The sequence below is a fragment of the Toxorhynchites rutilus genome, chromosome 2 (assembly GCF_029784135.1).
Source record: "Toxorhynchites rutilus septentrionalis strain SRP chromosome 2, ASM2978413v1, whole genome shotgun sequence".
Classification (NCBI taxonomy): domain Eukaryota; kingdom Metazoa; phylum Arthropoda; class Insecta; order Diptera; family Culicidae; genus Toxorhynchites; species Toxorhynchites rutilus.
In genome coordinates, this window is record NC_073745.1 from 20,598,836 (window position 1) to 20,619,143 (window position 20,308).

Genomic DNA, 20,308 nt, shown 5'->3' on the forward strand with positions numbered 1-20,308 from the left:
ATCGCTAATTGGCAACGCAAATGGAACGAAGATGAATTGGGCCGGTGGCTCCACTCAATTATCCCTAAGGTTAGCTTCAAACCATGGTTCAAAAGTCTGGACTTGAGTCGAGACTTTATTCGCACCTTCTCCCGACTCATGTCCAACCACTGTTCGTTAGACGCGCTACTCTTTCGTATTAATCTTGCCGACAGCAATCTTTGTGTTTGTGGCCACGGTTACCATGACATCGAGCACGTTGTTTGGTCGTGCGAGTTGTATCTTGTCGCCAGATCGAATTTAGAAAACTCCCTCATGGCTAGAGGAAGACAACCCAATGTGCCGGTGAGAGATGTGTTGGCTCGGTTAGACCTTGATTACATGTCCCAAATCTATATTTTCCTTAAAGCTATCGATGTTCGTGTGTGATTATCCTTATATCCTTATATACTTTACGTGCAATTGGTCCCCTTGCTACAAACAGTAGAATAAGTTGAAATGTAAATACACAATAGATATACGAATAGATTTAAGAATTGAGTGTGTGAGATTATCATTATTGTAACAATTTCCTTATATCCCATCCTTTTCCTGAACAAATATGTCACCCTACTAAACTCGAGTAGACCGCGAGTAATCGGTTTTCTACCTTACTTACCTTAGATTTAGAAAATGTTTATGTATAGTAATAAAAATATAATTAAGAATTCGGCTCCTTTAAACTTATGAAACTGAGCCTGTAAAAATAAACGAATTTAATAAAAAAAAATCAGCTTGTAACTATTCTAATTCTTATTTTTTTCTGTTTCGTTCTTGTTGGATTGCAAAAAGATAAATAAACAAAGAATGTAGTGATGGACGGTACAAATATTCTTTGTTTCATTTCTTCTGAGCTCGAAAAAATGTCCGAAATTCATACCTCTACACTAGAATACCCCTTGAGACGTTCATGATTTCCCAACTTTTTTCTCTATTTTTCATTAGCGAAATTGCGAGGATCGTTATAACGATATGCGACATTAATTGCATAACAATTGCTTTTGAACTAGTTTGGATGAATATACGACTTACAGATTTGTCTAGTAAGACTATTGCCATACATATATACGATTTACTATAGGCAAACAGAAAAAAACCAATGGAGAAAAATGTTCGTGAGGTTATAATTATTCTTATTAGCTCACGAACCGCCATTTGTATATATGACAACATTTATGTTTCTAGAAATATGAATTCTACAATTCACTTTTATAATAAGTATAAATATAAATATTTAAAGTGAGTGGTGATGATGGTTCAGCAAATTTGTTCCGATGAGATACGAACTCCGGTTGTTTGGATGATAAGCAACAATTATCTTTAATATAGTTTTAATATAATTTTATATCAATTACGATCTAATATGATTTACTGTTAAATGATTCTCCAAAGCATGTAAGACGTTTTTTTTCATTACTACATTGATTTAAAGTACACTGGAGTCGCTTTTTACGCAGGGGATACGTGCCGCGTAAATTCCAAAATCCGAATAAAAGAAAACTGCGTAAATTCCAAAATGCGCGTAAAAATAAACCGGGTAATTTTCAAAATCCGTTAAAAATCTAACAAACAGTGAATTATTAGTTTAAAATACAACCCATATTCTACCAATTGATAACCTGATTTTTTTTTGCATTGTAGCCATGATATCTGTATCTCCTTTTATTTCTCAGCTACTAATCAGTGATTAAAGCAGGCAATTATGGTGCTTATTACAATTGTTTCTGGAAAGTTCATCCGAAACCTTTCATCTGTTTTTAAATCACCGGAACTCGGTGAGGCGATTTGAAAGTAACCAATTTTGAAAATGTGAATATTTTCCGAAATCAGAAGAAAATCAAATCAATTTTTTTCAAATTTCAAATTAAATTCTCGGCTTTCTCAAAAAAGGGAACACACAGCTAGTATCTTTTCAAATGCGACACACCTAAAATCATAAAAAACAATAAACTATATAAACTATAAAACTATGCTTTTGAGGTGCTATATAGTTTTTTTTCACTATAGTGAATCGGTTGAAAGGTTGAAATGTTACAAATTTTCAAAAATGTGCTTGTTGGTAGCACTAGCCGATTTTTCGGAAAGTTTTTAAAAATTTACGAAAGGAGAATATTTTTAGTAGATAATTTTTTAAGGAATTTTTGAATATATGTGAAGGGAAAAATATTGAGATATTGAAACTGAAAAAAAAGAAATATTTTCACATGCTAAGTCGCACATAGAACCGTATTAAATCACAATCGTATATCATATCAAAATATGCATCGTTTGTAATACAAAAAAATCGTTTTTATATATCGACGATTGATTTTGTCGAATTTCGGTATAATGAGCTCCGCAGTAATGTTATATGCGACATCATATACAAACATAGTTATATATAAAATATATAAAAAGCATTGTACTATCGTCATATACGGCTTTATATTACTATAGTATGTGACATATACGTATATCGCCTCCACATGAGTATGTACTTATATGCCAAATTTACGCATCATATACCACCCAACTGTGTGTTCGATGTATGTGTATCGCTTCCAATTTCGGCATTTTATACGATTTAATTATAACACGATTTGCAGAGCATACAGGGTCCAGTAAATCTCAATAAATTCTCTCGAGAATTTTTCAACTTGGTGACAAAAAGAAAGTTGAAAGTTTTGATATTCCTTATAAGAGGGCTTTCTAAATGATTGATTCCCAGTAATTTTCTGACAGAATAACACAATGTATTACAGTGAACGTATATTAATACATGATTATCGAAAAAAAAACACACAATGACCATTATTTTCTTGGCTTCAGCTCCAACCACACGCCTTTCTCCGCCTGCAGAACAAACATGTTCTTTTGCAGCTGCAGCGGAATTTGGGTCTTCTCGGTCCGCTCGAGACTGAAGTCCTTCAACAGATAGTACAGAATCGATTTGACCTCCATCAGCGCAAGTCGCGATCCGATGCAGTTTCGGGGACCCGCACCAAACGGTAGATACGCTCCGGTGTTGATACTCGATCGGTTCTCCTCGCTGAAGCGCTCCGGATCGAACTTTTCGGGATTCGGATAATACTTCGGATCGCGGTGTATGGCGATTGTGGGTATCATTAACATTTGCCCCTTCTCGATGGTAAAACGCGTCCCGTTCCCGTCATCGTAGCGGTAATCTTTTACGCACAAACGATCGAAAACAACAGCCGGAGGCCATAGGCGTAGGGTTTCCGATACGACCATGTCCATGTACTGCATCTTCTGTAGCGCGTCGTAAGTAAGCGGCTTCCCGTTGAGTGATTCGTCGGTCTTAACCACTTCCTCGTACAGACGCTTCTGAACGTTCGGATTAACTATCAGCTCATAGGTCAAAAAGGTCATGCAGGTTGATACGGTGTCGAAACCTGCCAGGAAAAACAGGAAACATTGGGCTATGAGCTCATTCTCGGTCCACACCCTCGAGTGCGTTGATTTCCCGATGTGGGACTCTTCCACGGTCGCGAATCCGGCATCTTTAGTTTGCTTTTCGTCTTTCTGATGTTTGAGTGCGCCTTTTTGAACCTCCATCAACATTTGGATCATATCGTTTCGCACGATTCCGTGCGCTTCCCGCTGTTTCATGTTATCCGTGATCATATTCTTAAAATAACCCGTCAAATTGGCGTCTACTAAATCCACCTTTAGCTTCTGCATCAGTCCAGGCATGATCGTCAGTAATAAAACTCTCACCACCATCCCAATCGATTGAAAATTGAGCATTTGTTTGCCCTTCTCGTAAAATTCATTCTGACGCTCGCGCAGCGAGTCCACCTTTATCCCAAACGCCACCGTCGCAATCACATCATTTCCAAACCGCGAAAACATATCTTTCATCTCATACTCCAGCGTCTTTCCCGCTTGCACCTCCGAGGTTAGAAACTGCACCATCGATCGACCACATTCAGCCACCAGCTCGAACATGTGTCTCATTTTACTCCCCGTGAAGGCCGGACTCAGCGTTGCCCGCATATCTCTCCACTTCTGGCCGCGCAGTGAAAACAGCGAGTTTCCAAACAGACCACCTCCGTCACTTTCATCCTCCGGGAAGCTCACGGCCAGCGCATGATCCGTGAAGTAGTCGAAATCTTTCACAGCAATCTTCTTGATCATCTCGAGGTCACGCAGCAAGTAGACCGGTTGAATGAAGTCGTAGAATCCCGATACCCTGCAGGTGGAAATTTGATACCATAAACTGGGTTTCGTTTTCGAACACAACTTACTTCGAGTCCGGAAAGGCGTAGTAGAGTTCCGTGACGAGGGAGCTCACATCCGTGCGACGGAACAGCGTCGGAGCGCTGCTCCCGAAGCCGAACGTTGGCTTGACGCAGGGCACCGGCTTCGTCAGGAAGTATTCATATTTTGTCGCTATCCAGTGGTATATTAGCAAAATGATGGCACCGATTGCGCCCGCCGTCAGTAGATCCACCGCTACCATGATTACTACAGAAATCCGTACACTTAAACTCATTTTTTTGGAAACGCAATCAATGCGATATCTAATGGTGAGATTACCTGTATTCGATAACAGATTTTCAAAATCTGCTGTTGTGCGCACTCGAAAGTCCGTCTCTGGTAGACGATTTTCTCAGAATGACGATCGGTGCGGTCAGACACAGCGGATGGAATCGAATTTTAAATTGATATCATGACTCTTTTTCGCGTGTGTATGTTTCTCCGCTAACGAAAACTCATATTTTTGACAAACCGAATTATTATCAGCGAGAGAAGATTTAAATATGAGAGGGAATTGCGTCGGGACGCGCCATGCGTTGCGAATGTGTACCATTGAGGGGTAAACAGGAATTGTAGATAGGGGAGCAGGGAGTAAAACAGATAGGTTGAGAAGAACTTCGATTGTATGTATGGAAATCTATGTTTTCTAAAATGTAGATGAATTTGTTTGCAGTACAATACATACACTACAAGTTGTCTATACAATGGAAGATGGGTACTTTTACAGGGAAAAAGGTTTTCTAACAACAACTTTTTTATATTTTCTTTGATAAATTCCAACTAATAATAATTTTGTTTAAAGTCATCGATTTAGTGTATTCGACAAAGTTTTAGATCTTATTAAAATGTGCACTTTTGTCGCAGACGTCAACTTTCTATCTGTTATAGTTTTTGGAATATAAGTCATTTTTGTTTGAAGACTCCTGAAAAAAATAATGTTTTGCTCGTAACATTTTTGTGTGTAAATTCTCCCGTTTGACATGTTCTCGACATAATTCCAAATAGAGAAATGTTAGCAGAGCATGTAAATCGCGATAATTTATACATAAAAATGTTACGAATCAAACATTAATAGCATTTTTTCAAAGAAAAGCATGAAAATGTTGTTTTTCGAATGTAAATGTACCCATCGTCCGATGTATGGAAAACTTGTTGGAAATTCTAAGGGCTATTTATATCTATTTTTTTAAGAATTTTAAAAGCATATGTTTTCTAGAAAAATGAATTTAAATTTTCAAAAGTTTTCAAAAGTTTTTTTTTCAATGAAATATATATATTTTCAATGAAATATATATATTCTATACATATTTTTGTAGATGTTATATTTTTTAAATTAAGATTTTTCGAAAAAAAGTTGAAAAGACTCAATATTTAAAAACACTTATTTCTGACTTTCATTCAACCATATAGTTATACAATTCCAACATTGCAACATTGTTACTGAATTTTTCCGTTATAATATAAAGTTGTCTTCATAAACAATTTTCCTATAAGACTTTTTCACCACCTGCAAACAAAAATGTTTTTAATTTTAATAGAATACTAATTTGATATGAAGAAGGTGATGATGATGATGTTGAATTAAAGAGGCTTTAAACTTTTCAGTTCATTCGCCTCTAATACTGATTTCAATTCATAATTTTAATTTTGAAAACGTTCATTCCGATTGAAAATCAGCTATTCTTTGACGCTCCCCTGAACTAGTAAACGAAGTTCAATGCCGTCAATGCGGATCGCTGTTTTGAAGGAAACAAATACGTTTGACGATTTTGACGTTTGAGATGTTGGCACCAAAAACATGGGGAGTGCCATACAGCTGTATCCGAGCATGTGTGATCTGAAGGATTTCAATAATTCATTGTGCTTATTCGATAAGGTTTCCAGTACCTCGTCCAGTACCCCTAGCTTTAAACGAATTGAGTTTATTTCCACATGTGTGGGTGAAAGTTCGATGAAGCGTAAAAAGCGCCATGTGTCATTCAACACGTAAATAAATTGGTCCTGTTGGAAAATTTAGCGACGGTTTTTTTTTTTTATTTGGATATTGTGTTTACTAGAATACTTTAAATCGCGAAATAAAAAATTAAAAATAAATGGAACGGGGTTAAAAAATTTGGGTTTTCGTATTTTTTTCTGAAACTAAATTTAAAAAAAAAGCGAAAAAATATTCAGAAAAATGGATTTTTATTTTGCACTAGCTGACCCGGCAAACTTCGTCCCGCCTAAAATTTGTTATTTGTTATCAATACCTTCAAACATTCACGTTTTCTTACTAAGCGCAAGTTCATGAGTCCAAACGCAGAACTGTTCATTGATTGATCTTCTAATCGATCCCGTTGAATTTACCTTTTACTATAAAATTCCTAGTGCTTCTACCAAAACTCATGATTATAATATCAGATTATTTTCATACACAATTCGCGTTCAAGATTTTTCAATCACTTGCAAATAACATGTTTCTCCGTTACATGGAATAAATGTTCGAGGGGGAAGGGAGAGGGGAAGAGTGTCTATTCACCATAAAAACGTAAATTTGGCTCCATTTGCTTGATTAGTTTTCGAGTTATGCAGAAAATTGTTTTTCATTTGTATGGCAGCCTCCCCTAAGAGAGAAGGAGAAGTATCTGATCACCGTAAAAACATTTATTGTTCCCTAAAACCTCCACATGCTAAACTCGGTTTCGTTTGCTTTATTAATCTCGAGTAATGCAGAAATTTGTGTTTCATTTGTATGACAGCCCCAAGGGGGTCTAACCACCAGAGAAACATTTATTACACCCTGAAACTTCCACATGCCAAATTTCGTTCCATTTGCTTGATTGATTCTCGAGTAATACAGAAATTTTTGTTTCATTTGTATGGCAGAAATCCATTTTTATATATATAGATAGTGCCACCCTAATCTGTTTTAAATATACGGTAATCGGTTTCCTAGTGGTATGTTATATAGTTTACGACCTATTCTCATGCCTAACAAACGTTTTGTGCATAACTTCATTAAAATCGGTTGAGCCATTCCGGTGGGGTTCGGCCACGAACATCGTGACACGAGATTTTTTATATGTACAGGTCGGACTCGATTATATGTGAATCGATTATATACAATTTTGGACTCGATTATATAGTTTGGAAAAATATTTTTCATCATATTTCAAATATGACTTACTTCAAGAAGAAATGTAACCTTTCAACGTTGAGATGTAATTTAAGTGACTATTACAAAAATCGTGATTTTTGAAGATTTTGCTTGAATTTTCATCAGGAATTGTTTATATCGATATTGCAGCCAAATTAAGAAAGATAGAAGTTGGGTGTCAATGAACAAATTGTAGAGCGGTCAGAGAGCTTCAATTTAATTGATAGAAACAATATAGTTTAATATAAATTTTTAGGACGAAATTAATAAAAACATAATAAAAATTATTAACTTTTAAGTTTTTAACTTCCAAAATGTTATTAAAATCCACTAATTTAGATGTTCCATTACTACATCCTGTACTAAATTTTCTTATCTTTCAAATGGAAGCAACAGAATTGTCTTCCGTAGCGTACTTTTCAATGTAGAACCAGTTTGAGGCAACAGTGTCCGAGAAAAAAAAAGTTCTATAACTCTGTCATTGTTGTAATTCGAACATATGCGTAGAAGGATTTTTTTCATCAAGTAAGATCGTCTATCACCTCCTGAGAGAATCTAGATTTTTTTTAATGTAAGGTATTTTCTGACTTTAAGGGGATGAATAAAAAATTGAATTCCTCTTTTATATTCAAAAAACCAAAAATACATATAAAAAAATGAATAAAAAATATTTTTTTTGACTCGATGATATCCAGGATTCAATTACAGTGAAAAGAAATCAGAAACTGTATATAATCGAGTCCGCGCTGTATATACATTATTATTTTTATTCCAAAAATTCATATTAAACTTGATTATTTCTATTGATCAAATTGAAGCTCTCCAACCATTCTACAATTTGTTCCTTGGCACCTTCATTTCGCTGCAATATCAATATAAACAATTACTGGTGAAAATTCTAGCAAAATCTTCAAAAACCGCCATTTTTACCCCACTGTACTTATATTTTATCATTTTATCTTGAAATAAATCATATTTGAATCATAAAATAAATAATTTCAAACTGTATATAATCGAGTCCAAAATTGTATATAATCGAATCATCGATGTATATCGATGTAAAAAGAGTACCCACATTGGATGGAACTACTTTGATTATTAAAATCGACAAATATTCAAATAACTTAGTTAAAAATGCATTTTCACTATCGACCCCGAAACTTTATTGATAAACGGTATATAATGCTTAATGGTTTTTCAGTTGTCACGATTATTGCAGATACGGAACTTATAGTATAAATGGAAAATGAAACAGATTAATGTTCATCGTGTGTTCATATTTTCAAGTCATTTATTAAAACAATCTGTCCTAACTGATTAACATTGGCGGTTTACTGTTTTTATTCAACAGTTTTATTTAGCTTGCCCTTTAATTCGTATGTTTGTATGTTTGTAAAATATTTGTCTGTAGCGCTTTACCACATTAATAGGCATTTGAACCCCTTCCTGTTAACCGATTGATCTGAAGTTTGGAATACACCTTTATCTCTGCAGTCATCGTGAAGCTGCGTATTTCATGATTTTGAAAATCCAAGATGGCGGCCACTACAAAATGGCGGATTACATATTATCTCAAAACCCCATCAATATGGGTTTTCCCAAACCTCATCAATATGGGTATCAAAGGGCTTGACTAGTAGAATACAGTTGTTCATGAAGAATGCAAATCCAAAATGGACGCCACCACAAGATGGCGGATTACATATTTCCTCAAAACCCCATCAATATGGGTATCAAATGAAAAGGATTGATTAGTAGAACACAGTTATTTATGAAAAATGCAAAAACAAAATGACCGCAACCCCAAAATGGCGGATTACATATTTTCTAAAATCCCCATTAAATAAAAGAACATCACTAGTAGAACACATATATACATGAGGAATACAAATCCAAAATGGCCGCCACAACAAAATGGCGATATATATTTTATTACAAAACCCAATCGATATGGGTATCAAATGAAAGGGCCTGACTAGTAGAACATAGTTTTTCATGAGGAATGCAAATCCAAAATGGCCGCCACAACAAAATGACAGATCACATATTTTCTCAAAACCCCATCGATGTGGGTATCAAATGAAATGGCTTAACTGGTAGAACACAGTTATTTATAAAAAATTAAAATTCAAGATGGCTGCCATCATAAAATGGTGGATTACATATTTTCGCAAAACAAACCCTATCAAGAAGGGTATCAAGTGAAGGGGCATGACCATTAGATCACATCTATTTAGGAAAATTCAAATCCACGAAGGTCGCTGTAACAAAATAGCCAATCATTTTTTTTAAACGGTGTCATTCAACTTAACCTGTTTGAATGTATGTTTGTATGTTTATAGGGTTGTTTTTGTGTGTAAATTCCCATGTTTGACATGTTCTTGACATGTTTCTAAATAAAGAAAAAACAGCAGAGCATGTAAATTGCGATAATGTATACATAAAAATGTTACCAATTAAACATTAATAGTATTTTTTCAAAGAAACAAATGAAAATATTTTTGTTCGTAATACTTTTTCCATGTAAATGTGCCCATCGTCCGATGTATGGAAAACTTGTTGGAAATTTTAAGGGCTATTTATATCTTTTTTTCAGAATTTTCAAAGCATATGTTTTCGAAAAAAATGAATTTTAACCTTCAAAATATTATTTTTTCAATGAAATTTTTTTTCCAAAAAATCTCTGATAATTTTTAATAAAACCCTTATTTCCCTTATTTATTTCCTACATTTTATTCTTTGACCAACTTTTTGTAGATCTTATAGTTTTTAAATTAAGATTTTTCGAAAAAAAATGTTGAAGTTGAAAAAACTCAAATTTAAAAAAAACCTATCAGACCTACAAAATTTTAGTCAAAGAATGGAATGTAGGAAATTATTTTGGTTTTCATTAAAAATTATTGAAGAATTTTTTGGAAAAAAAATTCCATTGAAATTTAAAATTCATATTTCTCGAAAACATATGCTTTTAAAAATCCTAAAAAAAAAGATATAAATAGTTCTTAAAATTTTCAACAAGATTTCCACACATCGGACGGTGGGCACATTTACATGAAAAAAGTTTTTCGAACAACCTTTTCATGTTTTTCTTTGTAAAAATGCTATTAATGTTCAATTCGTTACATTTTTATGTATGAATTATCGCATTTTAAATGCTATGTTGACTTTTCTGTATTTAGAAACATGTCAAGAACGTGTGAAACGTGAGAATTTACACACAAAAATGTAACGAGCAAAGCATTATTTTTTTAGGAGTCCTCATACAAAAATAATTCAAAAACTATAAAAGATAGAAAGTTGATATCTTCGACGAAATTTTACATTTTAACAAGATCTAAAACTTTGTCGAATACACTATATCGCTATCATGACTTTGAACAAAATCAAGTTGTATTTTTTCAAAGAAAACATGAAAAAGTGGATGTTCGAAAAACTTTTTCCCTGTAAAAGTGCCCATCTTTCGATGTACTGACGGCTTGTTGAAAATTCTAAGGGCTATTTAGATATATATTTTTGAGAATTTAAAAAAAATACGTTTTTGAGAAAAACGAAATTTAATTTTTAAAATAACTTTTTTTGTCAACGAATTTTTTTTCCAAAATTTGTTAAACAATTTCCTACATTTCATCCTTTGACAAGAATTTTGTAGGTATCATAGTTTTTAAGTTATAAATTTTTGTAAAAAATTGGCTTTTTCCAAAAAGTAGTCTAATACTTTTTCGAATATTTCAAGTATGCAAAGTTGCTTAAATGACCCATGTCTTTTCACTCACAACGTTTCACTACTATCTGAGATGGTGCTGCCAACTCCTAAGACGAGTTGGCATGAAATTCGTCCTTTATCTCTTTTGTCGTTATAATGCTGTGTATTCCATTATCTTGAAAAATACAATTTGGGCGCCGGTAAAAAATGGTTGAATGTGACATGGAGAACACACTACATTATGGACAACGTTAATTCGTGTTTGTATTTTTTGTGATCCCCTCAATATCGATATCGAATGAAATGATTTGACTTATAGAATACAGTACATTATCAAAATATTCCGAAGAAAATTAGGTAAGAAATAAAAATAAAAAAACTTGAATGGTTTTATTGTAGAGAAGTATACTAATCATACAAATAATGTACGAAAAACTAGAAAATAAAAAAAGGAATAAAAACTTTTTAAGTTCAACGATCTAATGTAATAAAAGCTAGAAAATAATTAGACAAGCAGCAGTTGGTAGTTACCACCTCCCTTCCTTCATTAATCTAGAGCAATGATGAAACTAAAATAAATTCGTGGGCATAAGAGGAAACAACTAACTGTGGATAATGGAAATCCGATGTGCCCCACGATTTTATTTTAGTCTCATCATTGCCCTAGATTAATGAAGGAAGGGATGTGATAACTACCAACTGCCATTTGCATGATTATTTTCTAGCTTTTAGTACATTAGATCGTTAAACTTAAAATGTTTTTTTTTACTTTTTTTATATCTACTAAAAAAATCCGAGTTTGACAGAAAAATTTAAACTGAAGAGGCCACACATATGGTGTCATTTCTTACGGTTAAATTTTTCCGTCATATCAATTCGTTCGAAGACGCAGGTAAATGGTTAATGTACTACGGAGCATTTATTATTTATCACAATGCGTTTCGGAATTCTGCTTGTACTGTTGCATCATGAACAAATTCTCAATTCACGCTTTCGTGAGAGATCAGTCTCATTCGCATAGCATGAATGAATGGCTGGAAACTGACTGTGTCAAAAAAAGTTAAAGTGATTATAATGGAATATAAAAAATCAACTAAAACTCTCAACCCAAACACTTCTAATTATAATATAAAACACATACCACCCGACCAACACTCACGCAAATCTAGTTAATCGACCAGATGTTCTTCCACCACAAACAACGTATCTCGCTCCAACAAAACACATTGCTATATAGCGATTCGGCAGGCACGAAACGAGTATTAGTCTCGGCTCGGCAATGGAAGTGAACCTACTCTATCTCGCGACCGTGGTCGCCATTCTGGCGTACCTCTACCACATCTTAACCCGGCATCATGATTACTTCCGTGAGAAACCCATTCCATCGCTGGCGGCAAAGCCGCTGCTCGGCAGCACCGCAGCGTTGGTGCTGAAGAAATCATCATTCAGTGAACTTGTGAAGGGATTTTACGACAAGTTTCCCGGAGCGAAGTGAGTCCATTTAATTATCAGCTACTCATGATCGTTCGAGACATGTTTGCTCCCCTTGTTCTCAGGGTGTTTGGTCTGTTCGACTCCATGACGCGCATATTCGTGATTCGCGACCCCGAGCTGATTAAGAAGATAGCGGTGAAGGATTTCGAGCACTTTATCGATCGGCGACCATTTTTCGGCAAGAATCCAGATGGGAACGACGGTCTGATATTTAGCAAAACGCTTGTGGGTATGCAGGGGCAGAAGTGGCGCGATATGAGGGCCACCCTCAGTCCCGCGTTCACCGGAAGTAAGATGCGAGCGATGTTTGAGTTGATCGTGAAATACAGCCAGGGGATGAGCGAGATTTTGCGGAAGGAAGCGGCAGAAGTGGGACACATCGAGTACGAAGTGAAGGATCTGTACCAGCGGATCGCGAACGATATTATCGCGACGTGTGCCTTCGGGTTGCAGGTGGAATCGCTGCATAGCCGCGAAAACGAGTTCTACACGATGGGCAAGAAGATGATGAAATTGAACAGATTTATCGTGTTTTTGCGAGTGATGGCAATCAGGGCTTTCCCGGATATATCAGCCAAGTTGGGTCTGGATGTTTTCGACAAGGAACAAATTCAGTACTTTTGCCAAATTATAAAGGAGGCTGTGCGAACACGGGAAGCACACGGAATAGTTCGACCGGATATGATCCATCTGTTGATGCAGGCGAAAAAGGGTATACTGAAACATCAACAGGAGGAAGCAGAAACCGGCGAGGGATTCGCAACGGTAAATGAGTCGGCTGTTGGCAAGGCGACCGCAAACCGAACAATGACCGAAATCGAGTTTATGGCGCAGTGTTTAATTTTCTTCTTCGCTGGATTCGATACCGTGTCCACTGCGTTGATGTTCGCGTCCTACGAACTGGCGCTAAACCCGGATATCCAGCAGAAACTCTACGAAGAAATTGCGGACACGAACCGTCGGCTGGGTGGTAAGCCGATATCGTATGATGTTCTACCGAAAATGAAATACTTGGATATGGTCGTGTCGGAGTCGTTGAGAATGTGGCCAATACCGGTCGTTGATCGACACTGCGTTCGCGACTACACTCTGGACGATGGCGAGGGACTCAAATTCACTATCGACCAGGGAACGTGTATATGGATTCCCGTGCATGGCCTTCATCGGGACCCGAAATACTACCCAAATCCGGACAAATTCGACCCGGAGCGATTCAGTGACGCCAACCGGGTCAATATAAACATGGACGCATATTTGCCATTTGGTGTTGGACCGCGGAACTGCATCGGATCGAGGTTTGCTCTCATGGAGATGAAGGCGATTTTGTATCACTTGCTGCTGAATTTCTGCATTGAGAGATCAGAGCAGACACAGGTGCCGTTAAAGCTGCTCAAGGGAATGATGTCATTGGGAACCGAGAGAGGCATACATCTGCGGTTGAAGTTGAGACAGTGAAAAATTGATATATGATACATGCAGTATTTTCGGTAATATATTTTCGATTATACAGTGATGGGAAAAGTTGCAAGGTCAACCAGTAAATAGTAAACAAATGTTATTATACTATTCAAATATGTAATTTTTAGTCTCTGCCTTTCAACAAGCAAACATATCACCTTGGATTTACATTATTAGTTGCGATATCGCCTCTACGAATATCCAGATATTTTCTTTTTAATCAACTGTTATCATAATATGCCATTATTAGAACAATATTCGGAAGAAAAAGAATATCCTTGTTCTCCGATAAAGAAGTTCTCGGTATCGCCTGTTCTCCACGGTACACTAAGAAACCTTCCACTCAATATAAATATATTAGGCTGTCAAAAAGTCCTGCGGTATTTTTTTTGAATTTTCATTTGTTCATAAAATTAGTTACAATCATCTGTTTTATGTCAAATATGCGCCGTTTTGTTCGATGACTTGTTCCCAACGAGATGCCAACTTCATAATACCCCTGTTATAGAAGCTCGCTTCCTTATTGGCAAAAAACTCGGATAGCCAATTTTCACAGGCCTCTTTTGTGGCTAACTTCTGACTACCTAGCTCGTTCGCCATGGACAAAAACAGGTGGTAGTCACTTGGTGCAAGGTCCGGACTATACGGCGGATGCAAAAGAACCTCCCATCCGAGCTCCCGGAGCTTCTGGCGCGTCACCAAAGAAGTGTGTGGCCTGGCGTTGTCCTGATGGAAGACAATGCGGCCTCTGTTTATCAAAGATGGCCTCTTCTTCATGAGTGCTACCTTCAAGCGGTCCAGTTGTTGGCAGTACAGGTCCGAATTGAGCGTTTGGCCATAGGGAAGCAGCTCATAATAGATTATTCCTTGACAATCCCACCAAACACACAGCAGAACCTTCCTGGCCGTTAATGAGGGCTTGGCCACCGTCTGAGCCGCTTCAGCGGGCTTCGACCACGACCGTTTGCGCTTCACGTTGTCGTAAGTGACCCACTTTTCATCGCCAGTCACCATCCGCTTCAGAAAAGGGTCGATTTTGTTGCGATTCAGCAGCGATTCACATGCGTCGATACGGTCAAAGATGATTTTTTTTGCGTGTGTGGCACCCATACATCGAGCTTCTTTGTGAATCCAAGCTTCTTCAAATGGTTAATAACGGTTTGATGACTTATCCCCAGCTCTTGGCCGATGCTACGGCTGCTACTATGCCGGTCTTTCTCGGCTAATTCAGCGATTTTGTCGCAATTTTCGACGACAGGCCTTCCGGAGCGTGGCGCATCTTCAACGACCTCTACACCTGAACGAAAACGTTGAAACCATCATTGTGCGGTGGAAATGGAAACTGTATCGGGTCCATAAACTGCACAAATTTTATTGGCAGCTTGAGATGCATTTTTGCCTTGTCATAGTAGTACTGTAAAATATGTCGGATTTTCTCTTTATTTTGCTCCATATTTGCGACACTATAACTCACGAACGACTTAACCAAACACAACACTGTCAAGAACTATATTATAGCGCGCAAAAATACCTTTCCAACAAGCTATAGTATGACTCGATACAATGAATACAACTAGAACTACGCGCTTACAACGACACCTCGCGGAAATACCGCAGGACTTTTGTGACAGCCTAATATTTATGTGGGTCTCAACTATTCAGACTGGTGCTTAAACATGATACATGGTGATTTTTTGTTTTCTTCTGCATGATTGAATAAACAGAAGAAAATGGTAATAATGGCTTTAATGGTATTTTTGTGTACATATTTGGACAGAATGCGGTATTGAAGCGTGACAATTTTTTTTCAGATTATTTTTTCATGGAATTGCTAATTCTGTGAACAATGTGAAAACCTAACTTCGAATAAAGTTTAGACAAAAAATTTTTTTTTTATTTAACAATAGCTGACCCGGCAAACTTCGTCTTGCCCAAAATTTGTTTTTTGTTATCAATAGCAATAAAAAAAAAATCAATACCTTCAAACTTTCACGTTTTTTTACTAAGCGAAAGTTCATGAGTCCAATCGCAGAACTGTTCATTGATTGATTTTCTAATCGACCCCGTTGAATTTACCTTTTACTAAAAAAATCCTAGTACTTCTATCAAAACTCATCATTATAATATCACATTATTTTCAGACACAATTCTCGTTCAAGATTTTTCAAACACTTGCAAATAACATGTTTCTCCGTTACATGGAATAAATGTTTGATACAGAAAAAATGATAGAAAAAAGACAGACCGCTCCCCTCTTCTCCCCTTAGAGAGGGGGGGGAGGAATGTCCATTCACCATAGAAACGTCTCGTTCCCCCCTAAAATCTTCAAATGCCAAATTTGGCTCCATTTGCTTTATTAGATTTCTAGTTATGAAGAAATTTGTTTTTCATTTGTGCTGCCATACACACCCCCCCCCTAAGAGAAGGGGGAGGAGTATATAACCACCATAGAAACATTTATTGCACCCTAAAACCTCCATATGCCTAATTCGGTTCCATTTGCTTGATTAATTCTCGAGTAATACAGAAATTTTTGTTTCATTTGTATGGCAGCCCCCCCATAGAGAGGGGGTGGAGTGTCCAACCACCGTAAAAACATTTGTTGCACCCTCAAACTTCCACATGCCAAATTTGGTTTCGTTTGCTTGTTTGACTCTCGAGTAATGAAGAAATTTGTGTTTCATTTGTATGACAGCCCCCCTTAGAGAGGGAAGGGTCTGGAAATATCATAAGAACCTTCCCCGACCCCAAAAACCCCCTACATACCAATTTTCATGTCGATCGGTTCAGTAGTTTCCGAGTCCATTGGCTGATTTTTCCGAGACCTGTTTTTTGAAGGTTTAGACTGATGATTGATTTCGTAGCAAAATCTTAATTTTTAGCGTTAGGTATTTTGACACTACGCCTTTCGAAGAAGAAGGCGAAGAATCAGATTCTGGATACAATCGTGACTGCAAAATTAGTTATTTTACCGGTCTTATCGTGTTTCTGATATAGACCCTTTTCAACGTGACGTGACAAAGTTTAGACTCACTAGAAACAGTTTTTTTTTATCGTGAAACTTACCTGTTTGATCTGCAGCATGCCGTAGAAATACTGATGCTTTGTCTGGAAAGAGAAGAGAAAATAGAAATTAAAATTCAATCATGTAATAATTTCATTATTTCCACCGTTCCATTCTAGGATGGTCCGAGCAATCAAACTTTTCCCCCTTTTCCCCCCTCTCATACTACCAGGTTATCCAAAGGACCCTGGACCAAGACGACACCTTCACGGGACGGAGTTTTCCCAGATGGGGAGATGCCAACGGTGACTTCGGTTAAGTACAAGTTCTACGGTTTGGAGGGTTGTCAGAGACGCTTCCCAAAAAACCGTTCTGAATCCGAAATTCCGTGGAGTGTTTTCTGCGTGCCAAAATCAGGGACGCAAGACCTGAATATAGAGAGGCCTCGTATATCCTAAAACTACTGAACTAGGAACAGATTGTTGCTCTTAAAACGATCACTTAAACAAATTTACAAGATGAAATTGAGATCAAAATTGCGAAACACCGCACATTAAACCAATGCAAGTGCATTGTGTACTACCCGGAATCCACGCAATACGAAACGACTTGATCACGAGGAAAAAAGGCGACAAGATAGTAGTAACTCCTATAATCGTACTCACAATTGCGGGGACAGTGGTACCGCAAACAATCGACTTTGGGTGGATTAGAGTCCGAACTCGGCCATATCATCCATCACCGATGTTGTGTTATGGATATTTCGATTATGGTCTCCCGCGAAAGCGTTGCTCTATCAAAACCCCGATATGCGGCGTCTGCTGTGGTTATCAACCAAGCACACCAGGAATACCTTGTGAAGGTGTCCCTTACTGCAAACATTGCAAAAGCGAGTCCCATCCCGTTAACAGCAAGAAATGTCCCGTGTACGTAAAAAAGGTCGAAATTAAACATATGATGGATGGTGACCAGGGTATCGGTTACCTCTCTGCCAGAAGAATCCACGACCTGAAACAACGTGCTAAGCCCATTGCCACTATAGTCGCCGAAGGAAACGATACCCGTTTCGCACAACTCAACGCCAAATTCGACCAGCCGTTGGTTGAAATTGATCAAAGGAACGACAATCTTCATTCCCTCCAAGAAGAAGTTTCGAAGAGGGATAAGCAGATCAACATTCTCTTAAATGTGATCAAAGCAAAAGACAGCCAGGTTGCTGACAAGGATGCGCGGATAGTTGCGTTGGAAGCTGCGCTGGCTGCTGCTAACATATGCATTCCATCCCCTAACGCCATAGACACCCCGGGAAACCTAACCACGTCCCAAACTCCGTCTGCAGTGGAATTCAGTACGACGGCTGAATTCATTAATAAAACCACAGTTGATACCGACTCTAACATCTCAACATTATCTAGCCGACGGTCACGATCTCGGTTGCCCCGGCGAAGTTCACGAAAACATAGCAAGGACGGACTACCTAATACTAATAAGACGAGAAGATGAGAAGACGAGAAGACGAGAAGACGAGAAGACGAGAAGACGAGAAGACGAGAAGACGGGACGACGAGAAGACGAGAAGACGGGACGACGAGAAGACGAGAAGACGGGACGACGAGAAGACGAGAAGACGGGACGACGAGAAGACGAGAAGACGAGAAGACGAGAAGACGAGAAGACGAGAAGACGAGAAGACGAGAAGACGAGAAGACGAGAAGACGAGAAGACGAGAAGACGAGAAGACGAGAAGACGAGAAGACGAGAAGACGAGAAGACGAGAAGACGAGAAGACGAGAAGACGAGAAGACGAGAAGACGAGAAGACGAGAAGACGAGAAGACGAGAAGACGAGAAGACGAGAAGACGAGAAGACGAGAAGACGAGAAGACGAGAAGACGAGAAGACGAGAAGACGAGAAGACGAGAAGACGAGAAGACGAGAAGACGAGAAGACGAGAAGACGAGAAGACGAGAAGACGAGAAGACGAGAAGACGAGAAGACGAGAAGACGAGAAGACGAGAAGACGAGAAGACGAGAAGACGAGAAGACGAGAAGACGAGAAGACGAGAAGACGAGAAGACGAGAAGACGAGAAGACGAGAAGACGAGAAGACGAGAAGACGAGAAGACGAGAAGACGAGAAGACGAGAAGACGAGAAGACGAGAAGACGAGAAGACGAGAAGACGAGAAGACGAGAAGACGAGAAGACGAGAAGACGAGAAGACGAGAAGACGAGAAGACGAGAAGACGAGAAGACGAGAAGACGAGAAGACGAGAAGACGAGAAGACGAGAAGACGAGAAGACGAGAAGACGAGAAGACGAGAAGACGAGAAGACGAGAAGACGAGAAGACGAGAAGACGAGAAGACGAGAAGACGAGAAGACGAGAAGACGAGAAGACGAGAAGACGAGAAGACGAGAAGACGAGAAGACGAGAAGACGAGAAGACGAGAAGACGAGAAGACGAGAAGACGAGAAGACGAGAAGACGAGAAGACGAGAAGACGAGAAGACGAGAAGACGAGAAGACGAGAAGACGAGAAGACGAGAAGACGAGAAGACGAGAAGACGAGAAGACGAGAAGACGAGAAGACGAGAAGACGAGAAGACGAGAAGACGAGAAGACGAGAAGACGAGAAGACGAGAAGACGAGAAGACGAGAAGACGAGAAGACGAGAAGACGAGAAGACGAGAAGACGAGAAGACGAGAAGACGAGAAGACGAGAAGACGAGAAGACGAGAAGACGAGAAGACGAGAAGACGAGAAGACGAGAAGACGAGAAGACGAGAAGACGAGAAGACGAGAAGACGAGAAGACGAGAAGACGAGAAGACGAGAAGACGAGAAGACGAGAAGACGAGAAGACGAGAAGACGAGAAGACGAGAAGACGAGAAGACGAGAAGACGAGAAGACGAGAAGACGAGAAGACGAGAAGACGAGAAGACGAGAAGACGAGAAGACGAGAAGACGAGAAGACGAAAACGAAAACGAAAACGAAAACGAAAACGAAAACGAAAACGAAAACGAAAACGAAAACGAAAACGAAAACGAAAACGAAAACGAAAACGAAAACGAAAACGAAAACGAAAACGAAAACGAAAACGAAAACGAAAACGAAAACGAAAACGAAAACGAAAACGAAAACGAAAACGAAAACGAAAACGAAAACGAAAACGAAAACGAAAACGAAAACGAAAACGAAAACGAAAACGAAAACGAAAACGAAAACGAAAACGAAA

At 38.1% G+C, this 20,308-nt stretch overlaps 3 protein-coding genes across 5 annotated transcripts in view; 1 reads left to right on the forward strand and 2 right to left on the reverse strand.

Annotated features, from left to right (window-relative positions):
* The window catches only part of LOC129764307 (sodium-dependent transporter bedraggled), a 289,063-nt gene that overhangs the window by 135,391 nt on the left and 133,364 nt on the right, over positions 1-20,308 (reverse strand). Inside the window, exon 3 of one of the 2 annotated variants that reach the window (XM_055763266.1) lies at positions 17,136-17,177. The exons of the other annotated variant lie outside the window; for it this stretch is intronic. Within the exon in view, the coding sequence (XP_055619241.1) occupies positions 17,136-17,177 (42 nt within the window). The remainder of the gene's footprint in view (positions 1-17,135; positions 17,178-20,308) is intronic. 2 annotated transcript variants of the gene reach the window in all.
* LOC129764312 (probable cytochrome P450 9f2) lies at positions 2,802-4,705 on the reverse strand. 2 transcript variants are annotated; one of them, XM_055763273.1, is made up of 3 exons: positions 4,558-4,705; positions 4,266-4,485; positions 2,802-4,210 (listed from the first exon to the last, which is right to left on the reverse strand). In XM_055763273.1, the coding sequence occupies exons 2-3, from the start codon at positions 4,478-4,480 to the stop codon at positions 2,809-2,811; spliced, it is 1,617 nt and encodes a 538-aa protein (XP_055619248.1). In that variant the 5' UTR covers positions 4,481-4,485; positions 4,558-4,705; the 3' UTR covers positions 2,802-2,808. The 2 variants fall into 2 exon arrangements, with proteins under 2 accessions (XP_055619248.1, XP_055619249.1); XM_055763274.1 differs by having other exon boundaries at positions 4,266-4,502; positions 4,558-4,642.
* On the forward strand, positions 12,365-14,807 carry LOC129764316 (probable cytochrome P450 9f2). Its single transcript, XM_055763279.1, has 2 exons — positions 12,365-12,608; positions 12,674-14,807. Exons 1-2 carry the CDS (start codon positions 12,397-12,399, stop codon positions 14,064-14,066), a joined length of 1,605 nt encoding a protein of 534 aa, XP_055619254.1. The 5' UTR covers positions 12,365-12,396; the 3' UTR covers positions 14,067-14,807.

Coding starts and splice junctions, on each gene's coding strand:
- LOC129764312 (XM_055763273.1), bottom strand. CDS start 4,480: ATGGTAGCGGTGGATCTACTGACGGCGGGCGCAATCGGTGCCATCATT. Junction 4,211..4,265: donor TACGCCTTTCCGGACTCGAA/GTAAGTTGTGTT, acceptor TTCCACCTGCAG/GGTATCGGGATTCTACGACT.
- LOC129764316 (XM_055763279.1), top strand. CDS start 12,397: ATGGAAGTGAACCTACTCTATCTCGCGACCGTGGTCGCCATTCTGGCG. Junction 12,609..12,673: donor GACAAGTTTCCCGGAGCGAA/GTGAGTCCATTT, acceptor CCTTGTTCTCAG/GGTGTTTGGTCTGTTCGACT.